This window comes from Coffea arabica, chromosome 6c (assembly GCF_036785885.1).
Source record: "Coffea arabica cultivar ET-39 chromosome 6c, Coffea Arabica ET-39 HiFi, whole genome shotgun sequence".
Lineage (NCBI taxonomy): Eukaryota > Viridiplantae > Streptophyta > Magnoliopsida > Gentianales > Rubiaceae > Coffea > Coffea arabica.
The window spans coordinates 12,084,151-12,110,936 of record NC_092320.1 but is presented as its reverse complement, the minus strand read 5'-3'; the positions used below and the strand labels follow the sequence as shown (position 1 = coordinate 12,110,936).

General features: G+C 38.1%; 2 protein-coding genes and 1 long non-coding RNA gene across 3 annotated transcripts; 2 read left to right on the top strand and 1 right to left on the bottom strand.

Moving 5' to 3' along the window:
- The first annotated feature begins 206 nt into the window (after positions 1-206).
- LOC113694345 (uncharacterized) lies at positions 207-3,304 on the top strand. Its single transcript, XM_027213275.2, has one exon. It carries the CDS (start codon positions 410-412, stop codon positions 2,966-2,968), a length of 2,559 nt encoding a protein of 852 aa, XP_027069076.2. The 5' UTR covers positions 207-409; the 3' UTR covers positions 2,969-3,304.
- A 2,080-nt stretch (positions 3,305-5,384) lies between these two features.
- On the bottom strand, positions 5,385-11,959 carry LOC113692877 (adagio protein 1). Its single transcript, XM_027211481.2, has 2 exons — positions 11,260-11,959; positions 5,385-7,587 (listed from the first exon to the last, which is right to left on the bottom strand). Exons 1-2 carry the CDS (start codon positions 11,553-11,555, stop codon positions 5,982-5,984), a joined length of 1,902 nt encoding a protein of 633 aa, XP_027067282.2. The 5' UTR covers positions 11,556-11,959; the 3' UTR covers positions 5,385-5,981.
- Positions 11,960-16,381: 4,422 nt separating this feature from the next.
- LOC140007979 (uncharacterized) lies at positions 16,382-17,640 on the top strand. Its single transcript, XR_011815402.1, has 2 exons — positions 16,382-17,151; positions 17,330-17,640. It is a non-coding gene; the product is annotated as an uncharacterized lncRNA (long non-coding RNA).
- Positions 17,641-26,786: the final 9,146 nt, after the last annotated feature.

Genomic DNA, 26,786 nt, shown 5'->3' with positions numbered 1-26,786 from the left:
TCCAATTCGAGGAGTTCTGAATGTAAAACTTGAGTTCAACCTTGAATTCAAGTTAGATTTTAATCGAGATTGAGCTTGAGTTTAATAGAAATATAAATTTAAAAAAATTAAAAAGAATCACGAGTGTGAATAATAAATTGTCAAAAAATAAAAAAATAAAAACCTAGAGTAACTTACTCAAGTATTTCTGGCTGGAGTTTCAATTTCTGCAGACAAGAAATGGGGAGATGGCATTAGCAAGTCAAGACGTCAAACAGATAACAATACCAAGTTCCTCTGACATTCTTCCACCACTTCAAAAACTTCAAAGCAACCATAACCCCACCACCATCATCCCTTCTCATTTCACAAAGCCTTCTCACACCTAGTCTCCACTGTCCGTAGCTCTTTTTCCTTCCAGTTCTCTGCAATGGAAGGGACCCTTTTTCCCAATAGGCCTGGATTTCCAATCCAACAAACAAAACCAACAATTCAACCGCCTAACCAACGCTTGAAATTCAATACTTCAACTCTCCTTCCTCCTTTACATCAACAATTGCTGCCGCAGCAACAGCAGCAACCAAAGACTGCTTGTTCATCTTCTTTTCCTATTGATTCTCTCCTCCAACACCTTCTCCATATCTCCAACAATAAGCCACCTATCATCAAATCAGCCAAAAGCAATGGAACCCACTTCACTTCAGCTCTCATTTCTTCAGAAAATGGAGAATTTGAAGAAACCCGTTTGGCCAATTCAATTGCTATCCCAAGAATTGAGAGATACAGGGAAGAGCATGCTTTTCAGACAGGCAGTGGTAATGGGGCCCTTGATTTTCTCCCCCTGGACTGTAAGTTGATGCTTAATTCAATTCTTGAATACCCCGTTTCTAGTTTGAGTAAATACCTTGATTCTGTCAAGTTTCAGTTATTGGAAGTTGATTTGATGAGTTTGTTGAAAGGTTTAGATGTTCTAGGCAATTGGGAAAAAGCTATAATTTTGTTTGAATGGCTTGTCATGAATGATACTAAGGACAAGTTGGACAACCAAGTTATTGAATTAATGGTTAAGATTCTTGGGAGGGAGTCTCAATACTTGGTCACCTCAAAACTGTTTGATTTACTTCCCGTTGAGGAGTATTTGTTGGATGTCCGAGCATGTACTACAATTCTTCATGCATATTCTCGTACTGAAAAGTACGATAAGGCTATAGCATTGTTTGGATACATGAAAGAAAAGGGCTTATATCCAACTTTAGTTACCTACAATGTGATGTTGGATGTTTACGGTAAAAAGGGCCGGTCTTGGAATGAAATTGTTGGCCTTCTTGAAGAAATGAGGAGCGAAGGGCTTCAGTTTGATGAGTTCACTTGCAGCACTGTGATATCAGCATGTGGCCGTGAAGGGTTGTTGGAGGAAGCAAAGGGGTTTTTCGATGAACTGAAGAAACGAGGATATGTTCCTGGAACAGTTAGTTACAATTCACTTCTCCAAGTGTTTGGGAAGGCAGGGGTTCTTCCAGAGGCTTTGAATGTTCTGAAAGAGATGGAGGAAAATCAATGCCTTCCAGACTCGGTGACTTACAATGAACTTGTGGCAACATATGTGAGGGCTGGATTCCATGAAGAAGCAGCTGCTTTAATTGGTACAATGACGGAAAAGGGGATAAGGCCAAATGCCGTGACTTACACTACAGTGATAGATGCCTATGGCAAAGCTGGGAAGGAGGACAAGGCATTTACTTGGTTCAAACATATGAAGAAAGCGGGTTGTGTCCCTAATGTGTGCACTTATAATGCTATCCTTGGGATGCTAGGGAAGAAGTCACGATTGGAGGAGATGATGGAAATTGTCTGTGATATGAAAATAAATGGTTGTGCCCCCAATCGTGTGACTTGGAATACAATGCTTGCCATGTGTGGTAGTAAAGGAATGCATAAATATGTTAATCATGTTTTCGAAGAGATGAAGAATTGTGGCTTTGAGCCTGATAGAGACACATTCAATACCTTAATTAGTGCATACGGTCGATGTGGTTCACGAGTTGATGCTTCGACGATGTATGATGAGATGATGAAAGCAGGCTTTATGCCATGTGTTACAACTTATAATGCACTTCTAAATGCTCTGGCCCGTAGAGGTGATTGGAGAGCAGCAGAAAAGATAATTTTGGACATGAAGAATAAGGGCTTCAAGCCCAGTGAAACATCACACTCCTTGTTGCTTAATTGCTACTCAAAGGGTGGCAATGTGAGGGGCATAGAAAAGATTGCAAAAGATATCTACGATGGCCGCATCTATCCCAGTTGGATGCTTTTGAGGACCCTTGTTCTTGCAAATTTCAAGTGTAGGTCTCTCATGGGTATGGAGAGAGCATTCCAAGAATTCAAGAACCATGGATATAATCCTGACTTAGTTATGTTCAACTCAATGCTTTCCGTTTTTTCCAGGAACAAAATGTTGGATCGTGCCCATGAGATGCTGCACTTGATCTGTGAGAGTGGATTGCAGCCAGATCTCATTACTTACAATAGCTTGATGGATATGTATGCTAGAGCAGGTGATTGCTGGAAAGCTGAAGAAATCCTCAATGGACTGCAAAAAAGTGGTGGAGAACCTGATCTTGTTTCCTATAATACTGTCATCAAGGGGTTCTGCAGGCAAGGTCTCATGCAGGAGGCAATCAGAGTTTTCTCAGAAATGACATCCAGGGGAATTCGTCCCTGCATTGTTACGTACAACACGTTTGTTGCTGGCTTTGCTGGACGAGGACTGTTCTCACAAGTAGATGAATTAATAGACTACATGATCCAGCATAACTGCAGACCAAATGAGTTAACATACAAGACAATAGTAGATGGTTATTGTAAAGCAAAAAAGTACAAGGAAGCCATGGATTTTGTTTCAAATATTAAGGAAAGGGATGCTTCCTGTGATGAGCAGTCCTTGCATAGACTTGCATTACGGGTCAGGGAAAACGTGGAGTCGTGATTTCAAGAAATTTTTCGTTCTGGTGACCCAGGGAGGATGCAGCATGACAAAAAATTAATATAGCAGTTGCCTGATATCTTTCTGCACTATTCCAAGGATTATATTGCGAGTCGGGTGTTTCAGAGTTCAGATTAACAGTTAAGATTAAGTTAGTAGTGTGAGACTCTTGGTATGGTGTGCCCAGGGAGGCCAAATTCTACCTTAACTGACTTCTGCTGTTTATTGCATCAAAAACAGGTCTCGAGTATGTCGCAATGAGTTACCCTGTCGCCTCTTGAACAATTGATTTATTTGTTGAGAATATTGAAATTGATAAATAGACATAGTTCCATTCCATCGTTCTTTTCCTTTAACAAGCTGTTATTTTCTCCATTTTAAGTATTGCTGGTTCTCTGGTAAGAATTGTAGGTAGGTAAGAAACACAAAACCTGCAATCCTCCCGCTTTGAGGAACTGTGCATAAGTTGATCATGGGATGTCCAAATTCTTTTTATTGTCATGAGCTATATGTAAAATTTTGAGATGTCCAAGTTTCCTTATCTTTGCAACTGGAACCGCATCTTTCTATATGTTAGATAGGTCAGGTTTTCTGGATCCAGGGCACTGCAATCCACGGCCTAATCCAAGCTCAGCTCCATCTGGGGTTGACTTCAGAATTTCAGGCAACAGCAGCATATTTCATATTTTGAAATCAAGACCCAAACCGAGCCGAGCATGATCCATTGGACTGTGTGGTTGGATTAATTCTTTACACTTTGCACTCGTATAATATAAGCAGTAACAAGAAGGGTTTAAGGTTCCAACTTTAACGTAGTTTCTGCGTTCACCTCAAACTACGTTTACCTCAGTAACCATCAAAAGTGGATGCAACGTACAGACAGAAGGAAGTATCTTTAAGAAGCAACATGATATGCAAATACCAGATTTAACCAACTGATAAAGCAATGAACATGGAAAGTGCACGCCCTTGGCGGCTTTGAATCCTTCTCAATGCAGTTGTAAAAGGGCTTATATTTCAGTTTTATTGTACTATTTGTAAAGTATATGATTTTTTCTTGGTTTTATAGTGATTTATCCTTGTGACTCATCTGTTTATTAGCCTTTCTAAGAAGTATGTGTTTAATGAGCATTGTAATTCTTCTTCCCCCCCTCCCCCCCCCCCCTTCCTGAAAGACTCTTCTGCTCGTTCTGAAAAAAAAATATCTTTTAAAGCAGTACATTGACATACAGCAAGACTCTTAAAACTTCTCAGTTCTGAAAGATAAGAATGATCTATTAGATCAAAGGAATATCAACTCTGACATGGAAACCAAACCCCCATAAATCTTCAGATGACAAACGTGTCGACGCATTGCATCAAAACTCTAGATTTAATATTCAAAACTGAAAGAAAGAAAAAAAGTGTTGCATTCCCTGTCTAGAGACTCCAGACAGTGGGTTGTGTTTTGGGTTGGAGAATTCGGGAGGACATGGATTTCAAATCCGCTGTTTGGATGTAATAATTTTCTAATCTTTTAAGAATTGTAATACCACTAAAACCGAACTTAGATTTCGACTCCTCCATTCAAATTCATTTGTCCCCTAATTTCAATCAATGAAGATCAATCTCTGTTGATCTTAAATCCTGTTTTGCGCTTCTGAGAAGGCAAATACTTGATGGTGAAAATCTCAATCCAGTTTTCTTCCTTTTTTAGGCTCTGCTGCAATTTCGCCAAAAACTGATTTTTGGCAATCATATCCGCTGATGTTATAACAGCATAACCGGCGCATCCAGCTAAGTTGGAAGAGGCAGTTCGGTGATTTTGATCTAGCAGAAATGTTGCTAGGATAGATGCATTACAACATGCTTCCTAAATTTCAACAAAAGCCTACGTAATTGATTAGCTAAACTCCTGTCCAATATAGAAACTCACCACCGTAAGCAGAATTCATCCAGAAATGAGTGCATATTCAATTCGTCTAGAATTTTCACGTTGCAGGGCTATTAGGGATTTAGGGCAGTATTTCATATCAGTGCAAAAGGCAAGTACTGATCATGAAAACCCAAAAGATTCTATTCCACTGGCTACGCAGCTACTCAAGTCTGTTCTGTCCACAATTTTCTTTTGTAAGATCTGGGCACCAGATTTGGCTAACCACGGCAAAGAGGAGCACCAGCAGCATCTCAATTATATCTCAGTTCTCAATTCTGATATTCAACTCGAACAAATTCATGAACAAAGTAACACTTAACAATTTGCAACATAAAATACATGATAAAGAAATGATACGAACTCTTAGTAAAAGAAGAACAAGAAAACTAGTTTAAGAAGGCATTTAACTCCGCAAACTAAAATAACCCGAACACTAGAAAATCCAACCACCCCGAAGTTTGATGGACATTAACTAAGCGGCTCATTGAATTCATACACTGGCAATAAGCAATATGACTATCTTGTTAAAATTTGATTCAAACAGCACAAAAGTAAAGATGAAACGGTTCATGGGCACAACAGCCAATACATCAGGGTGTTATGACATGAATGTGCTATATAAAACATGGTAGGGGCAAAAATCCCAGTGTAGCAAATGTCATAGACAAACCCCATACTTCGGTTTACACTTTTCATCATTTTTCAAATGCTCCTTTCCTGGGTTTCAACTTACAGAACCTGAATCACAACAACACATGGGCATACAAGATACTCTAAGCCTACATATAGTACCCTATTGCTCTATCTAGCCTAGAAAGGGTGATGACCTGAAATGATTTCAGAAGAACAACCAAAACAAATCTCACAAAATTAAACGCAGGTCAAGCAGATTTGAATATCCCTTGTGATATACCGAAACTGCACAAAAGACGGGCACAGCAGAAGAGTTCACGTACCACAGCAATAGATGCCTGTGTTTCTACAAGGGAAAAGTAACCTCTACAAAGTGGATGCTCAAAGAATCATGCTTCTTGAGATAGGAAAGCTCCTTCTATATTCCGGTTTGATAGCTGCTGAGTTATTCACTCGTTATTTCCCAAATCAGTTAATGTTGCTCGCCAATGATAGCTCATGAAGCTCACCGAGCATCCACTCCTCCCCAGTTTGACCCCCAAGGACTATGGCCCTAGTGCCTCCAACAACACAGGTACTATGTCCCCATGCAAATCTAGGTGGTCTACCAGGTACATTCAGAATCCTCCATGTAGGCTTTTCCTCTGTAGGGTCAAGAATATAGAGCTGGGAAGCTGAGTGAAGACCAGCAACTGAACCCCCAAAGACCAAGATTCTGCCCCCAGGGAGGCTCACTGCAACGTGATCAAGTCTTGGAGGCGGAGCAATTCCACCAGGATTTCCAGCACCAGGCATCCCACTGCCTGTTACACATCTCCAACATGGTTCGTCCTCACTCAAATCCATGGTGAACACATCACTTGATCTAAAACGCAAAGGACCACTTTTGGCAAGACCCCCAAACATCAAAATTTTCCTCCCACCATAAACAGAGAGAGTATGGCCCAAACGAGATGGTGGAGTCCATGTGACTGGTATCTCTCGCCAGATAGGCTTCTCCATTGAGAGATCAAGGAGAAAAGTGTCACTCAGGAGTACTCCAGAATCTGCACAACCACCAGACACTATCAACTTGGTCCCATCAAGAGTGCAGGAGCTATGCCAAGACCTTGGCAGGGGAGGAGCTAAACTGGATATCTCACGCCATGTCAGATGCTTGGCGTCCAAATCCAACACAAATACATCATTAAGCAAACCCTGAGTCCCACAGCCCCCAAAAAGAACTAGATGAGATCCATTCACACAAGAAAGCGTGTGACCCCAGCGTCCAGGAGGCGGAGAGCTTACTTTCACATGTTGCCACTCGGGGCTGCTTGAATTCAAATCCAAGACAAAAGTATCGTTCATAGGTTGCATGTTAACCCCTTCTCCACCAAAAAGAACCACACGGTTCCCAACTGCACATGCACTGAAGTTACAACGAGAAGGTTCAACTGCACCTTTAACAGTTAGTTTCCTCCAGGCTGCTGCTTCAAGAGTGGTAAGTTCCCTTGCCAATCTACCCCATCCAAGTCGCTTAGCCCCAGGTACTGCCTCCAACAATCGAGTTGTTTCACTGCCCCATGCATTTTGACAGACCCTTCGCCAAAGATCTTCATTCTTTGTCAACTCATAAAACCTCATACAGACGGAGCCAACGGATGCAATATCTCTTGGAGTTAACCGTGCAAGAATTTTGAGAGATATAACTTCATCGCTCAACTGAAAAATCCCACACAGGCCTCGATTTATATTGTATTTCCCATCTGAAACTGGTCCAAAAGTAGAAAGGCTAGAGCGGAATTTATCGCATGATCTTGCAGACTCCCTTACTGATCCAGGAAGTGGACCCAGATCAAGATTTACTTCTGTAAAGAACTGTATACCAATAATATGTGTTATTGCCTCATCATCTCCATATATTGGTGTCATACGCAATCTATTCATCAAGGGAGATCCATCTTTCCTAAAATTTAACAATTCCCCTTGAAACTCAACTCCTTCCTCAAGGCATCTTCTAATATCAGCAACAACACTAGAATCCACCAGCGGATGCCTTCGCTTAGCGAAAGGGCCTCTGCATTGCAAGAAACGACTGCAGGAAAGCCAATGACAGTAAGGGACGTGGTAACTATTGCATGTCACAGAATACAATAGAAACCCTTTGGATAAGCAAAAAGGTGAGAGATAACAATGTCAAATAGTAAACGAGCAATAAAATCCCAAAAGAGACTTCTGTGACAGTTGGAACTTTATCACTGGAAAAGATAGTAGTCAGAGCAAGCATGTTGTGAAAAAATCAGGCATAAAAGGAAAAACTTGTGAGGAGCTAAAAAGGGTGAACAACCCCCCCAGTTCCCCTTTAACACTCCATTCTCCCACCACCCTCCCCCCCCAAAAAAAAATTAAAGAGAGAGAGAGAGAGAGAGAGGGAGAGAGAGGAGTAGGAGAGAGAAGACTGGCAAAGAATGAAACATCAAATTTCTAGTGAATATAAAGAATAACATCGAGCGCACTCAAGTACTCTAATGCACAAGGAAGGGCATCAGACATTACTTTCTTCCTACTCAAATTGCCATTAACTGCAACACAGGGGAACATATTAAGGATTCAAGCAAAATAGCAGACTTCACACCCAACAGTAAGTCAAGACCTTCATATGCAATGAAAGTTATATTCTTCACATTTGAGTAGTTGTAAGATGATATTAAGATAACAAAAATACAATTTACATCCAAATGAAATGCAAATAGTAAATATCAATAACCACCGATGTTAATAGTTAAATGACAAAATATGAACAGATAGCATAAAGTAGCAGACGGATATTATCCTACATTGTGCAGACAATAAAAGATATGAAGTAGACCACAAATTAATTAACCCAACTCATCATATTTCACCATCAATTAGTAGCAGCGGAAGAAATCCAGTCTCCAGGCATCAAACAATCAATTATTCAACATTGCCTTTAAAAACAAATCAATTATTATTAGGCATCTATTCCTAATTTACAACCACAGTAATCAACCTTTACACAGTTCCTAAACCAGTTTCCTTGGTAACAATATGAAGACAAAAGTATAAAGAACTAAGTTGAATCTACATCGAAGTGACAATATCTGAATGCACATGAGCATAGAGATTAATCCTATATGACTGACAGTGTAAAAATTTTTTACACGAGGGTGCAGATGCATGCCCATAGTCCATATGAAGATTTGGAGAAATTCCTCATGTACACATGGCATGCATCTAACTATACTTGTGTAGAGAAAAAATGTTGTAATGTCAGTCCATATAAAACTGGTAGAAAAGTAAATTTAGAACTCCAAGCCACCTTGAAACAATTTACCATAATGTTTAAATTGCCGGAAACCAATCTTTTGTCCCTCAGCTCGCTTGGATGAGTACAGATTCCAAATAAACAAGTACACACCTTTTTTCGTCTGAATAGATTGAGTTTATAGCAATCCAGTACTTTGGTGTGTATGGACAATTTTACATTTAAATTACTTGGATATGACTCCGCAGAAAAGACAAATATAATGTACAAGACAACCAACTGTTATGACATACTTCTTGTCCAGGTCTAGGTTTTTTATCCCGTTCACTTTTTCCCTAGCCATTCGGAGAAGGTTATTTCATATTGCTTGAGAACATGCCGAAGTTTCTTATGTCCTCCTTCCCTGGCTTGTGCCCAAAACATTTCCAGAGTCAAAGTCAAAGTACTGAGGGTCTTGCTCATGCAAAACCTCAACCTTATAAACAGAACTCCATTACCCAAGTTTCATCACTTTTTGCTTCTAAAACCAACTCTAGCACATATCTTTAAATGGCTAAAAAAATCTTCATCAGATCTAGGATGAGTATGAGCTAATAGAACAACCAAGACAAACTGATTCCAATCCAGTTGACGGGTCGTAAAATCAAGGAGTAGTAGCAACATCTACTGACTATCCAGCAACAACAATACACTTCTACATAACCAAATAACATAACCATGATTTCTTTCCTCTTCTGACTAACTAAATGGTTCAATATCTTCCTTAACAGATAGTCAAGAAAAATCTGACACCAACAATTGAGGAGTCAAGCATATAGAAGATAAAAGTTGAAAAGAAAAAAATACAGGTCAACCAAGACCCCTTGATCACCATATAACTTGTAAAGTAGCATGCTAGTTGTTACTATATGGACATTTTACATCACAATATCAAAGCCCCATCAACCACAGTGAACCATACATGACCTACTGCAAAGGAGTGCTCTCTCTCCACTTCATTTCAGAGTTCTACCTGGCAAGACCTCTAAATCTAAATCTTTCCCGACTATACTTTGAACAGCAGAACAACATAGACAAAGGCCTCCAGCACAGCTTTTCATCCATCCCTCAAGCACAGAATCTAAAAATGCTACATGAAAGAAGTCAGAGCCCAAGGTTTTCAGGCCTCAGAGTGTGGAAGAAGCATTTTCCCTATTTTACAGCCCATCGCTAAAATCATTTCACTTACAAGGTAGAACAGCTCGGTAAAATCCACCTCGGTGAGATTTTCAAACACTCTCAGCCATTTTTAGCCTCTTGAAAGCTGTTTACACTAATTTATTATTTTCTTGCCCTTGGGATCTAGTCATTCCCCGAAAATTACATGCAGAACTCATTTTTCAAACATCTGAGAATGGAAAAGTATTGCTACAAAATTATACCTCTCTTGCAGGATGCACAAAGAATGAAGTAATGCGTAACAATAGAAACAGTGATAAGAACTATATATCATTCACAGATTAACATCTAGATTTTTTCCCGTCTAAAAGTTGAAGCCCCTATACAAATTCAGCCATAATAGTTCCAGTCTAACATTGCTAATAATAAGTTATGATGAAGACTAGAAACCATACTTCTCCTAACTAACTGTAGGATTTTTTCGATAATGCATCTCTGCAGTGATGGGCAAAATTCTAGTAACCCAATTTGGCTACAAATCACCAGATTCCTTCCTGCTGTCAACTCATGGACTGAGGAGATAACATATATTTGCTTTGACCTAATCATTCTGTGTAGTTTACAAAATGAAGAACACAAAATATCATCACTTTGCAGGAACTAGCTATATCTCTTTTAGGTAATGGAATATGTCAATCAAGACTTCCCTTCTTAACCATAAGCAGGGTTTCCCCTTTTAAACATTGTAACTGTTTCCTCAATACTAGCCATTTCATAAATCATGAAGAATAAGCTACGACTAAAAAAAAAAATCAACCACAAACCGATAGCTAAGCAAGCAAAATAATCAGAATTTGTTTTATTCGAAGTAAGGTACATTTGACCTTGTCCTATAGCAAATGACATCCCAAAAAGCAAGGAACTTGGCAATAATAAGTAACTCTAACTAGGTTAACAGCAAAAAAGCCCAAAACCGAAACAAAGAACATAATTACATTAGAACAGCAAAATTATGCAAAATTAACAAGTAAATGTCCCAATTAAAGCTAAAAATTTTGCAATCAAAGAAAGTAATATATATATAAGCTGACAATTCTCCTCGAACTCTAACCCCCAAATTTTTTCATGATTCGGTAAACAATAACAAAATTTCTTCCTTTTTACCATATTTTCCCTCCAAATTCTCCAAACCACGAGAAATCAACATGGAAAATCAGAAGACACAAGTTCCGAAAGCATTTCAAGAAAACCCAAATAAGAATAACCACAGCAAACCACAAAAAAGGTGGAAATTGCAAAGAATGAGGAGAAGAGGGAACTGACCAGTTGCGGCCGAGGACCTCTTCGGCCCGGTAACCGGTGACCATCTCGAACACAGAATTGACATAAATAATGGGGTGGTCGGGCTCTAAAGCATCAGTAACCACAAAGCCACAAGGGGCAGGCTGGAGCAATGAGTCCACAGGAAACGGCAAAGGGCCACTACCACCATTTCCACCACCACTGAACAAAAAACCATTCGACCCAAATCCAACCTCTACTTCATCTTCCTCCTCCTCCTCGTATTCCACAAATTCATCATCTCCACTTGCATCAGAATTACTGTCCCACTCCATCATCAACCCATAATACTGATGATATCAACAATTACCAGTAATGATTGCTTGACGGGTTCAAAAGGGGTGAGAAATAAGGGTGAATTGAGTTGGGAGAGTTCGAGTTATTTAGGGTTGGGTTTGTTTCTGGTGAGGGGGTTTGGGAGAGGGGCTTCTGTTATGTGGGTTGAGGAAAATGAATGAGTGGTAGGGAAGATGGGGCAAATATTAGCAAGGGTAGAAAACAAAAGAAAAGACCGATCCGGAGAGGAGTGGCAAAGTCGGAGCAGAAATTCGGTGTGAATTGGGCGCTGAGTCTACGGTTGGTTTAATTGCCGGTCTTAATTCACGTAGGTGGTGTGGGAACAACAAGCGTGCGTGCTGCCACCGCCTGCTGTCTTCTGGATAGGAAGTTTGGCTTTGGCCCCCAAAAAACAAAAAATCTGGCCTTCTTTTTCTTTTTTTTCTTTCCGTGTAAATGGATGAAAAACAATAACAATTAGCATAGGTATTACTTATATAATGATTGATAAAATGAAAATTAAATGTATTAAAGTTTCAAAAATACCATGCAAGTGATTTGTTCTACTTACACATGCATTTTTAGTCATAAGAAAAGATTTTTTAGTCAAAATTAAATTTTTTGGTTACAATATAAAGCAACTTTTGTATTTTTTTCTCATTTTGATTCAAACAAATAAGCCTCAATATTTCATCAATAATTTTTTATTCACAAATTATACGATAATATGTTTAAAATCTTAACACCATATGTAAAGAAAGTCCATTTTAAAAGAAGACATGGATATAAAAATAAGAAACAAGAGATAAAACTATTATAAATTAGTGAATTTAATGTATAAAAAAATTCTTAAAAAAATACTATGCAAATCGGATCGAATATTTGCTGGATCACAAAAAAGTGATATTTGAATCTGATCTGCATAACTTCTTGATCTGGATGTGATTGATTCGCATATGATCCGATGGATAGGATCACAAGTTTTCCAGATTAGCACACTCTTAACATAATGTAATGTGAGATAAAAAATTTTGATTGAAAAGATAAATAACTGATTGAAAAATGCGTTCATAATTCAATCACATAATTTTTTTAAACAAATGATGCAATGAAATAATACATTTCCATAAAAGTAATTTTTTAAAACAAGTATTACATTCCCATAAAAGTTTGTCTTTTGTAACACATTAAGCCTTAAGCCGTTGATGACTTCACTTTGTAAATAGCTTAGTTTATTAGGTTGCACATATCAGCCTGATCATCTTTTGTATTTTTTTTTTAAATTATCGATTGTATTTGACAATACGTAATTTTGAAATCCTTGGCATATATTTATGCATACATTCAGCTCGGAATTATATGATAAAATGATCAAACTTAGCTTGGCATTTTTGAAACATAAAGTTACCATATAAGCATCAACTTTGAGCTTGTCTTAGAAATAAATTTTGAGATAGAAAATCTCTTCTCCTAAATTTAGATAATGATGATTATAAAAAAAATTTAGATAATGATGATGCTTATTAAATATCTTAAAAGTGTGTTATCACAGCAAAACATATGGAATCCAAAACAAACATCACCTAGAATTGATGTTTATGGAGGTTAGGCAACTGATATTGTACAGCGTGGAAGGGATGTTGTACCCAGATTTGATATTTTCACGGGATGGCACTAGCACTGAAAATTGAAAGAAATATCTGGAGTTTTACATTATCCGTTTCCTTTTTCGATTTTTATTTTGGACTTGGAATTTAAGGAGGAGGAAAGATCTTTTGCACTTTTTCTTTGCCAAGTGGACAAACGGTCAGCGGACTTTTGGGCCACTCTGGGCTTCCGTGATTCTGGGTATGGGCAATTGCAAGTGGGTAATAAGCCAACTTTGGCATGCATCATTGAGATCTCAGATTGGGTATGGGTATTTCACATCAGGAGGAACACTACTTAGTGAAACTGAGAAAAGTTATACGAGTATGATTAATCGCCCGGGGGCTTTGGTCTGATTGTAGTAGCCTAGTTATGTAAGTACTACTACAAAAGATCGAATCCCTGACGAAACAATCCACATGGCTTGGGCAGGTTGGTGTGGAACATGTGTGGATTAGTCTGGTGATTCAGGATACCACACCTGATAACTGACAAAAAAAAATATATATATACTAGTATGATTAATCCTAGGATATCAGCATTTTAGTTGCAAAGATCTAAGTGTGCTATATGTGATTACTTACTAATTGCACATGAAAAACTTAGGTCCCGTTTTTGAATTGTTGTTTTTGGATTTTTTTTCTTATAGAACAATCTAATGTAATAATCTGATGTATGTGAGGTACAAAAAAAAAAAAATGTATGTGTTCACGTAACATGTAACAAATTTTTTAATAGAAAATTGGAATCCAATCTTGCACCAACTAGTATGTTTTGCATCTATCGACTGTACGGTATAATGACAAATGACAAATGAACTAAAAAGAATAAATGAGTAGAAAGAAATTATGAGCTAATTTCATATTCTCAATGCTTGAAATCGGTTTAAAATACTAAGGCTCCGTTTGGATTTAACATTTTTTTAAAAAACTATTTGTCATTCACATCAACAGTATTAAACTCCAAAAACAACTTCAAAAACAATTTAAAAAAATTACAACACATCTCAAATACTTGAAAAAAATTCTCTCTTTCTTCTTCCACACACTACCTATCACCAACACTATCATTACCACCGCCCATTACTCTCCACTGTCATCACCATCACCCTTACACCAACAACCCTCCCTCCTCTCTCTCTCTCTCTCTCTCTCTCTCTCTCTCCCCTTCCCCCTCTCTCCTCCCTTCCCTCTTGTTCTCTTCATCCGTACTTTTCTTCTCTCCCAATACCCCCTCCTCTTCACTGACCGCGACCAACAAGGTTGCGGCTAGAGTGGTGGCTGGAGTCGCGGCTAGAGTGGTGGCTGCAATCCACCTATGAATAGGAGAGGGGTTTGGGGAGCGGATGGAAAGAAGAGGAGACGGGAAAAGGAAGAAGAAAGAAGGAGGAAAGGGAGGAAAGAGTGGGAAGGAGGAGAGGGAGAGTGAGAGTGAGAGAGGAGAGAGGGGAGAGGGGAGAGGGGAGAAGAAGGGAGGGGTGGTGGTGTAAAATTTTTTTAAAAAATACCTCAAAAGTGATAAATTGTAAAAATATCCCAAAAAATATTTTAAAAACCCCTAAAAATACTTCTAAAAACACCCCAAAAATATTTGCAGAAAAAGTTTTTCACACATACAGTTATAGTAAAGTTTTTCAAAAACAACCTCTAAAAACAATTAATCCAAACAGAGCTTAAGGTATGCATAACAAAGAGTACTTGTTTGCGTACTACATTAATATTGCAACATCAATATTTTTATGGCTTTAAGCAAGAATAAGTATTTGTGTTGTGGAAGACGTCTAATATGATTTGTACCTAAAGTGCATAACTTTTGACGATCTCTTGTTTCATTGTTATTCTTTTTGCAAGCTCTAGATGGCCACAATTGTCACCTTACACAACAGCCAATAAATTGTCAAATACACATGAGAAAAGCCCCCCCAAAAAAAAATGGAACAGCTCAAGTGTTCCTCGTGTCCAATTTTGATTTTTGAGGCCTTGTTATGTTGGGAATGGTAACTGGTAAGTGCACCCTTAGACATGGATTAGGAGCATCTGCATTACCAGTCACAATTGCACCGTACAACATAAGCACCAGGGCAGTAAATATAAATATTAGAACAATGAAATTAGATATTAACATAACAATATGTAAGAACACAACAAATTTCAATGATAGAGAAATTTTATTGTACTTTTACTGTTATTGTGTACTAAGTTAATGTCCATTTTTGTTATTTTAGCTGAATTTGTTCTAATAGTGTTTGTAGGGCACCATGCAATTGCTATTGATAATGATAAAGACCCTTAATCCCTTAGACACACACACACACGCAGACACTGTTGACAGATTAAAAGTTGTAGAAAGTAAATAATTCAACATTACATCTAGATGAGTAAATAAGAAATGAATTGCATTGATTTCGATTTTATTTTTTTTCCCCAAAGGAATTCGTTGTTTCATATGTTTAAATATGCAGCCAACCGGGCCAACTTAAGAAATAATCTTATTCATGTACGTTTTATATGTTTCTCAAAATTAATTAACGATAATGCATAACATTCGACCCACCGGGAATCTAAAAGCCTTGCCAAATTTCCAGTCTGTCACCCTTTCGTCTTCGACAGTGCTTTTTTTTTATTTTTATTTTTTATTATCAATTGTTACTTTTTATGTATAGTATTATACACTATTCTAATCTAAGAAGAGATTCATCTGGATCTAGAGGGAGTTGATGGGAATTGAACCACCATCGAACCCGTTTGAATTTTTTAAGAAATTATTTAATGTGACAATTGGTGGGAGGCATCAAGTGCTAACGACTTAGTGGTGATCACCAACCCAAAAAGCTGATAGTTATCTTCTACAGTGCTTCTAGTAGGGATCTTTTATTTATTTAATTATTTTACTATCTAATTAATTAGCCTATGATTGTAGGCAGCCACTATAGAGGGATAGGTAATCAGAAAATGACAGAAAATGAAAATTGACAACGTGACAAAAATATGGGCATCTTGGAGAATGGTTCAAGTTAATTGGGTGCATTTTTTATCGTAGTCGTTATTTGTCTTCCACTGTCCAAATGGTCCTTTCAATTTGACCCTCGTACAACTTTTATCATAATTTATGAATAATATTCATCAGAATATTGTAACCTTTAACATGATAATGCCATTAAGTCATTTAGTGTATAGTCTGTCACATGCAGAAGCACTAGTGAAGTAGAGCGAGTGACATAAAGATTTTTGCTTCTCAAAAACAAATCACTGATTGAATCATTAGCCATGGAAGGAGGAGGAGGCTATTCTGTCCCTGATGGGCTTCAACTCTCTCCATTCTCTTCTGTCTCGCAATTGTCTGCTGCCGAGGCAGGGGCCAATCCTGCAAATGAAGATTCAAGATCCGAAGAGGAAAAGCGAATGGAGAGAGGAGAGAAGGTAATTCGACAAACATTGAAGGACATTTTTCAGCTTGCAAATTACTACTTGGTCTTCCAAGGTGTCATTTTCACATCCATCTTTGGTAATCCCTCACCCCTCAAATGCCAATACCGTTGGCTCCCCGTTACCCTCTCTTCAATTGCGGGCATACTTAATCTATCAATTTTGACAAAATTGGCTCGGAAGTATGATCGATTAACGCGCGAAAGAGAACTGGATCTTGCCGGAGTTGGTGGTCGACCAGTGCCACCTTTTCTGAAAGAGAAACACGAATGGGAACGAATTATTTCTATGATTTGCTTGTTTCTGTTTTTTGTGTTTCTAGTCATTTTGGTGTTTGGTTCGTGGGTGATTCTTTGCTACAAAAGTGACAATTGTCAGAGTTACGACTTCAGGAACTGCATTGAGCTGTGCAACAACGACAACGGAAGATGCACCTCAATCTTTCTTCGTACTTCATAGTAAGTGCAGAGGTTCGAGGGCTTTGCTGAATTTGATTGAAACTCAAAGATTTCTTTCATTAATCGAGGTACTCCGCCTTCATTCTGTGACTTAAGGTCTTTTGCCAAAATGTAGTACCCAATAAAACATAAGAGTACTTTTTTTTTTTTAACAAGGTTTTTAATTAGTAATTCGCACCTAGCTAATAATTGCATGCCAGTCCATGTGTTCCTTTTGTTTTATTTTTTAATTTCAAGTTTTTATAGGCAGAGGAGGAGAGGAAGGAAGAAGCAGGGAGGACAAGGAAGTTTGAGAATCAAATGGCTACAAAATTACATATTTTTAAAGCATAACAGTGGATACATGTTAAATATATCAAATTTAAAATTTAAATTCAAATTATGACTAGTAATTATCGTGCATTCAGATCATATATTAGAAAATATCAATCATATGTTTGACTTGTGTAGATTGGTGTTTGTATGCGGAGGGTGGGCGCAAGTGTTTATGCAGAAGATGTACATAGTTGGGCAAATGGGTCAATATGGATATAACTTAACTTATTGGTTCTTTTTTATTTTTTGTCTTTTCCTTTCATTTGTTTTCTGAAATTGACTGCTCCGTACCCAAGAAAAGATAAAAATAAGGTATGCTTCGCAAAGAGTAATTAACTCACCATAAACCAACTTCTGATATTCTAGTGGTAAGTTTAATGCACGGGAGGATTTAAGGTGGGGGCACTCGGGCCACGAGCCCCCAGTGTTCCCCTTAAATTCCTACAATATGTATAGAATTTTGATATTATCTTAAGTGCGTCCCCAAAATTTTTTTATGAAATAAGTGAAAGATTATGTGATCTTTTAAATTGATTTATGAACTAATATTTTAAAAGAATATGTAGGTCATAAAATTCCATTTGAAATAAGTTCAAAAAATCTTTTTCATTTTAACTTGTTGGTGAATATTTTTTTTACTTAAAAACTAACAAAAGAATAGGAAAAAAATTTTAGTATTACTTTTATCCCCACTGAAAATTTTTTCTGGCCCGCCACTGGTTTAATGCTACTTGACTCCACAGTCAAGGGAAAGCTTATACAGAAAGTGATGATATGCAAATGATTCTCCCTTCCGTTTTGGATAAATTTTGTTTAACACAATCATTGTAAAATTAGAATTTGTATTCTTATATGATTTGGTATATGCATCCAAGTTTGCTAATGTAAAAAATTTTCTGACAAAAAAGAGAACTCTACTTTCTTTTTTTTTGGTTACTGCCCATGCAAGTTTTATTTCTTTTCAAGTCGAGTTAGCAGATCAACCACAAGTTTCTGAAGAAAGAAGTTTAAAACAACTGCCACTCAAGTTTCCCAAGTAAATCAAGCATTCGTCACATAAGCCTCGTCGGATTTGATCTATCCGATGTCCCCGAAGGGACCGTCCGGTTTGGTTTAGTTTCCAACATAAACATAAAACTATGAAATGGAAAACTGCCTCTGCAACATAACGCATGCGCAATGCCATATTTGTCCTATATTAAGAATACTTTCGAAGAACAGCACAGTTCTGAAGAATCACGATTCTGGAACTTGGAACCACAATTTTCGAGTTCGAGAAGATTTTTGTAGCCTTAAAAAGAGGGGAAAATGAAAAATTTTCAGAATCTAATCAAAGAACTCATCGTTATTAAAAAAATAACAATAGCATGGTCTAATTTGTTTTATTTCCAAATTCTATTATCTAAATATTGGAGGTAGGGAGAATGGAGTATAAGATAGAGGTTTTAAGTTCAAATTCTCCCACTTATACTATTTTTTTTTTGTGAGTAACTGTAAAATTTGAACAATTTTGGAGGTAGCAGAAACGCTTCAAAATTCAAGGAGAGCCAGGGGAAGGGGGAAGCGCGGGGAGGGGGGCAATGGCCTGAGATCGCTTGTTAGTTTTTAGGAGCGTTGAAGCGTTCGAAGTTAGCAGTTGATCATACGAATTAATTTATTCAATTCTTATCTTGTTTCTGGGCAATTGGATCGTAAACTACATAATTTGTGTCAAAATTACAGTTGTCCACAATACCGAAATAGTCAACTTCTTGAGTTATTTAGGGTTGGGTTTGTTTCTGGTGAGGCAGTTTGGGAGAGGGGCTGCAGTTGTGTGGGTTGAGGAAAATGAATGAGTGGTAGGGAAGATAGGGGAAATATTAGCAAGGGTCAAAAACGAAAGAAAAGATTGATCCAGAGAGGAGTGGCAAAATCAGAGGAGAAATCTATATGTATATGTATATCTATATCTATATAAATTTGAGAAGATATTTTTAACAACAAGCCTTCACAACCCTTCCCACTCTCAACTCTATTTTTCTAGTATTTTACATTTAATTTATTTCGTAAAAAATATTATGGACACATTACACCCCCACGTTTCCCTCAATCAAGAAGTTAACTCCAACTAACACTCCCACATTTCCCTCAAACAAGAAGTTAACCCCCACTTACATTAAAACTCTTCCAATTCCATGATAAGAAGAGATATAAGACTGCTACAACAATTAAAACTGCCATAAGACCATAACAAGAGATAATAAATATGGCATCCTTTCATGTTTTCTTATTAATTTAAATAAGTAAGATTATTTACACTCCATTTTTGTTATTCACACTTCAATAATCATTTTGATCATATAATTTTCATTAATTAGACTATATGATTAAAAAAATGGTGGAATTGCAAATAATAAAAAAATGGAGTGCAAATAACATTTTTTTAAGTAAGAATTGGCTTCCATGCCTTTCTAATTTAAAAAAGTAGTAACTCCGCTTATATAGGAATTTGGTTCGAAATTTATTAGTGGAAGGGTAAATAAAAAGAAAGCATTGCCAAACTTAGTAAAAGTAGAAAAGTAAATGATAATATTTTATCTTTTAACTTAGTAATCATAAGTAAAAGGGCAAAATTAAATAGAAAACAAAAAGGAAATAATATCGTGGATTTAAAAAATCAAGAACGGTATTATTCATGAAATCCAAATTATGAAATCACAAAATCAAAAACAAAGTACTACTAGCCTTTTAACGTGATTTTTTTTGAAATATTCATTTTTGATAAAAAAATAATGATAATAACAACACCAATTCTATCAAAAAATTTTAAAAAAGTAACATTGTAATTTTAGAGAAAGATATAGAACATTCAACCCTAAAATACTACTTAATTTGTATATATCTGACCCAAATTTGACATTAGATTTGAATAAGAGTGCAAATCCCAAACACTAAGGATAAGTTTTGGTATCATTAATTATTTTATGTATGTTAAACTAATTAAGTAATTAACTAACTAACTAGGGGCCTGTCTAAACGTTAGCTTCAGTTGGAGTTTTGTGCTCAACTGTTGGAAGACTTGATATTCATTCAACATCCTAGTTCTGTTTGCAGTTTGGTGTAGCTGTTGTGATTACCAACAAGTTGTTGCCCAAGTGGATGGTTCTGCCATTTTTGCTGGGCCACAAATCAAACCTATTGGTGGCAACATCATGGCCCATGCTACAACAACAAGGTATGCATATGCTTCTAGTGATTTTTTTTTGCTGATACACCGCTGAAGAATTAAAAACGTTTCGGTATCCTACTGACAGGCTTGCTCTTAGAAAGGGAAGGGCTGAGGAGCGCATTTGTAAAGTAATTAGCTCTTCATGCTTAGCTGAAGCTGAAGCTAGGTTTCAAATTTCTCCTGAGGGCGTAACTGATGTCAAGGACTGATCCTCTTCATTGAACGTTGCCAAAGATCTTACCCCCCCCTTTTTTTTGCTTTTCAGTTTAGCTTTGTGCATTCTATTGTAAAAGGTATAGTTTCTGTCACTTTTTAAGATTTTTTTTTCTGGGTAAAGAGGATCTGTTTTTGTATCATTTCAGTTTGTGAATCAGTTTACAAGAAGGGATACAGGAAGAACAATTCAGCCCTTGAGAAGAGCATATCACATCTTGGTGCTGATTTTTACTTGTAACTACAAGAAGGCAAATTGAAAATCTTGCAGATTTGTCCTTGTAAATGCTATTTGCTGTTCTTCATTACTTGTCGGTCTTCTGTAACACAAGTTTCTTCTGCTACTAAATGCTCGAGATTCAGTAATAGTAGTATTGTATGTATCAAGATAAAAAGATCTGGTATTTTGCCTGAAAATAAGAAAGACAGAAACATAGTACAACAAGACTTTTAAGGAGGAGGGGATTCTGAAATTTTAGTCCATTATCGTTAGATCCACAGCCATTCAAGAGTCTCGATAAGACACCAATGGCCATTCAAGAAAAACAACTCTTGCACCCTATCCTCATAGCATAAATAAACTCCGTCAGCAATCAGTTTCCTTTCTCAATATCCATAACTATCATCCTGGAAAAAAGTGCTACAATTCTTAATCTCTAAGCATTTTAAATTATGTCCAACCAAAGCTTGCCTTCATATGGTGTCTCATTCATTAACAAACATGTGCAATTTTATTTTTGAATTAACTCTGTGGAATATAAGAGCAAACTCAACCCATATGCAGAAAACATAAGAGTCTAAGGTTTATTTGGACTGATTATTACGATTTGAAGAATATGTATATGAAAGATATCAAGACTAGCAATCTTTTAGAGTGAGTAATGCATAAAAAATTTCAGGTTCCACAGACGAGTATTCCTCGTCCATAAGCATTTGCAGTAATGGAAAGCAAAGTTGACCAAACCAACTTCATTGCCATCCACAATTGCCCAATAGATACTCAGTAACACATCAAGTAAAAATCAAGTAAGCAAGAGAGGTCAAAAAAAGGAAAAATAGATCATTACGAAGAGTCTGAAGTGTTTAACAGTGCATTCATTTACAGCCATAGCATTACCATTTCTCAGAGATAACATCAGCAAACAGATACCAACACGAATTTTAACACTGGACTTGCAACTTATGGATTAGTTCGCTCGCCTTAAAAAAACACATAATACCTGCATGAACACATTAAAAAACAGGAATCAGCCTTCCCAGCAGAATTTACAACAGAATTACAGTACCTTGTACTTTGTGTACCAGTGGCACCACCAGGGAAGCCATCCCAGCCACTGTCTCGGTGTCAGCAACCCTTTCCCCAGCAGAGGGTCCTGGACTCGACAGCGGCAACAACAGCAGGTTCCACGTATGGAATGATAGCGGAAGAAGGATCCACGAATACTATTTCAGATCCGCCCAACTCCCGGATTTGTTCACTAAGCACCGTGAGCAGCTAATGCCTACGGTTCAGCCTCTGCATCAAGTCCGCCAATTCAGAATCCAAAGATTCCGGAACAGCATCATTGCCATCCAGAAGAAGCGCCTTTTGGTTCAACTCTTCAATAACTTCATCGGTCTCCGACAGAAGTCGGACGACCTGATTCCTCGTATTCATGGTTGACTGCACTCTACCAGCGATTGCATCCATCTTCCATTTTCTTTCCATTCGATCATGAAATACAGTGAATTTTCTTATCAGAACGCAGGACCCTAAGCCCTTCCATCATTATCTCTCTGCTCTGCCGGACGTCTCCGGGCAATTCGTACGCCTGAAATCGGGGTATGAAAGTATCGATTTGTTCAATTAAAGAATCAATTGCAGAAAAAAACCCCAGCGATGATAGTCGGTCCTTTCTCGTGAATTGTGACTACTAGTGTCGACCCTATTAATGATTCCGACTATGATTAGAGACTGTTTGAAGTGGAGATCTGCACTTGGTTCTTTAATTGAACAAATCGATACTTTCATACCCCGATTTCAGGTGTACGAACTGCCCGGAGACGTCCGGCAGAGCAGAGAGATAATGATGGAAGGGCTTAGGATCCTGCGTTCTGATCCTGAGGATCTGTTAAGAAAATTCCCTGTACTTCATGATCGAATGGAAAGAAAACGGAAGATGAATGCAATCGCTGTTAGAGTGCAGTCAACCATGAATACGCGGAATCAGGTCGTCCGACTTCTGTCGGAGACCGATGAAGTTATTGAAGAGTTGAACCAAAAGGCGCTTCTTCTGGATGGCAATGATGCCGTTCCGGAATCTTTGGATTCTGAATTGGCGGACTTGATGCAGAGGCTGAACCCTAGGCATCAGCAGCTCACGGTGCTTAGTGAACAAATCCGGGAGTTGGACGGATCTGAAATAGTATTCGTGGATTCTTCTTCCGCTATCATTCCATACGTGGAACCTGCTGCTGATGTGGCCGCTGTCGAGTCCAGGACCCTCTGCTGGGGAGAGGGTTGCTGACACCGAGATTGCTGCTGGGATGGCTTCCCTGGTGGTGCCACTGGTACACAAAGTACAAAGTACTGTAATTCTGTTGTAAATTCTGCTGGGATGGCTGATTCCTGTTTTTTAATGTGTTCATGCAGGTATTATGTGTTTTTTTGAAGGCGAGCGAGCTAATCCATAAGTTGCAGGTCCAGTGTTAAAATTCGTGCTGGTATCTGTTTGCCGATGTTATCTCTGAGAAATGGTAATGCTATGGCTGTAAATGAATGCACTGTTAAACTCGTCAGACTCTTCGTAATGATATATTTTTCCTTTTTTTGACCTCTCTTGCTTACTTGATTTTTACTTGATGTGTTACTGAGTATCTATTGGGCAATTGTGGATGGCAATGAAGTTGGTTTGGTCAACTTTGCTTTCCATTACTGCAAATGCTTATGCACGAGGAATACTCGTCTGTGGAACCAGAAGTTCTTTATGCATTACTCACTCTAAAAGATTGCTAGTCTTGATATCTTTCATATACATATTTTTCAAATGGTAATAATCAGTCCAAATAAACCTTAGACTCTTGTGTTTTCTGCATATGGGTTGAGTTTGCTCTTATATTCCACAGAGTTAATTCAAAAATAAAATTGCACATGTTTGTTAATGAATGAGACACCATATGAAGGCAAGTTTTGGTTGGACATAATTTAAATTGCTTGGAGGTTAAGAATTATAGCACTTTTTTCAAGGATGATAGTTGCGGATATTGAGAAAGGAAACTGATTGCTGACGGAGTGAGGTCAAAAAAAGGAAAAATAAATCATTACGAAGAGTCTGACGAGTTTAACTGTGCATTCATTTACAGCAATAGCATTACCATTTCTCAGAGATAACATCAGCAAACAGATACCAACACGAATTTTAACACTGGACCTGCAACTTATGGATTAGCTCGCTCGCCTTCAAAAAAACACATAATACATGCATGAACATATTAAAAAACAGGAATCAGCCATCCCAGCAGAATTTACAACAGAATTACAGTACCTTGTACTTTGTGTTCTAGTGGCACCACCAGGGAAGCCATACCAGCAGCTGTCTCGGTGTCAGCAACCCTCTCCCCAGCAGAGGGTCCTGGACTCGACAGCGGCCACATCAGCAGCAGGTTCCGCGTATGGAATGATATCGGAAGAAGGATCCACGAATACTATTTCAGATCCGTCCAACTCCCGGATTTGTTTACTAAGCACCGTGAGCAGCTGATGCCTAGGGTTCAGCCTCTGCATCAAGTCCGCCAATTCAGAATCCAAAGATTCCGGAACGGCATCATTGCCATCCAGAAGAAGCGCCTTTTGGTTCAACTCTTTAATAACTTCATCGGTCTCCGACAGAAGTCGGACGACCTGATTCCTCGTATTCATGGTTGACTGCACTCTACCAGCGATTGCATCCATCTTCCATTTTCTTTCTATTCGATCATGAAGTACAGTGAATTTTCTTAACAGATCCTCAGCATCAGAACGCATGACCCTAAGCCCTTCCATCATTATCTCTCTGCTCTGCCGGACGTCTCCGGGCAGTTCGTACACCTGAAATCGGGGTACGAAAGTATCGATTTGTTCAAATTAAAGAACCAAGTGCAGAAAAAAACCCCAGCGATGATAGTCGGTCCTTTCTCGTGAATTGTGACTACTAGTGTCGACCCTATTAATGATTCCGACTATGATTAGAGACTGTTTGAAGTGGAGATCTGCACTTGGTTCTTTAATTGAACAAATCGATACTTTCATACCCCGATTTCAGGCGTACGAACTGCCCGGAGACGTCCGACAGAGCAGAGAGATAATGATGGAAGGGCTTAGGATCCTGCGTTCTGATGCTGAGGATCTGTTAAGAAAATTCACTGTACTTCATGATCGAATGGAAAGAAAACGGAAGATGGATGCAATCACTGGTAGAGTGCAGTCAACCATGAATACGAGGAATCAGGTCGTCCGACTTCTGTCGGAGACCGATGAAGTTATTGAAGAGTTGAACCAAAAGGCGCTTCTTCTGGATGGCAATGATGCCGTTCCGGAATCTTTGGATTCTGAATTGGCGGACTTGATGCAGAGGCTGAACCCTAGGCATCAGCAGCTCACGGTGCTTAGTGAACAAATCCGAGAGTTGGGCGGATCTGAAATAGTATTCGTGGATCCTTCTTCCGCTATCATTCCATACGTGGAACCTGCTGCTGATGTGGCCGCTGTCGAGTCCCGGGCCCTCTGCTGGGGAGAGGGTTGCTGACACCGAGACAGCTGCTGGGATGGTTTCCCTGGTGGTGCCACTGGTACACAAAGTACAAGGTACTGTAATTCTGTTGTAAATTCTGCTGGGATGGCTGATTCCTGTTTTTTAATGTGTTCATGCAGGTATTATGTGTTTTTTTGAAGGCGAACGAGCTAATCCATAAGTTGCAGGTTCAGTGTTAAAATTCGTGTTGGTATCTGTTTGCTGATGTTATCTCTGAGAAATGGTAATGCTATGGCTGTAAATGAATGCACTGTTAAACTCGTCAGACTCTTCGTAATGATCTATTTTTCCTTTTTTTGACCTCTCTTGCTTACTTGATTTTTACTTGATGTGTTACTGAGTATCTATTGGGCAATTGTGGATGGCAATGAAGTTGGTTTGGTCAACTTTACTTTCCATTACTGCAAATGCTTATGCACGAGGAATACTCGTCTGTGGAACCTGAAGTTCTTTATGCCTTACTCACTTTAAAAGATTGCTAGTCTTGATATCTTTCATATACATATTCTTCAAATGGTAATAATCAGTCCAAATAAACCTTAGACTCTTATGTTTTCAGCATATGGGTTGAGTTTGCTCTTATATTTCACAGAGTTAATTCAAAAATAAAATTGCACGTGTTTGTTAATGAATGAGACACCATATGAAGGCAAGCTTTGGTTGGACATAATTTAAAATGCTTGGAGATTAAGAATTGTAGCACTTTTTTTCAGGATGATAGTTGCGGATATTGAGCAAGAAAACTGATTGCTGACGGAGTGAGGTCAAAAAAAGGAAAAATAGATCATTAAGAAGAGTTTGACGAGTTTAACAGTGCATTCATTTACAGTCATAGCATTACCATTTCTCAGAGATAACATCAGCAAACAGATACCAACACGAATTTTAACACTGGACCTGCAACTTATGGATTAGCTCGCTCGCCTTCAAAAAAACCCATAATACCTGCATGAACACATTAAAAAACAGGAATCAGCCATCCCAGCAGAATTTACAATAGAATTACAGTACCTTGTACTTTGTGTACCAGTGGCACCACCAGGGAAGCCATCCCAGCAGCTAGAAGTGGCAAAATGGATTCATATCCACTAATCCATCCATATAAACCAACCTTAAATGGATTTGGATGATCCATATAAATTCAATGGTTTTAAATGGATAACCATTTAAATCCAATTATGTTAGTGGATTTAAATGG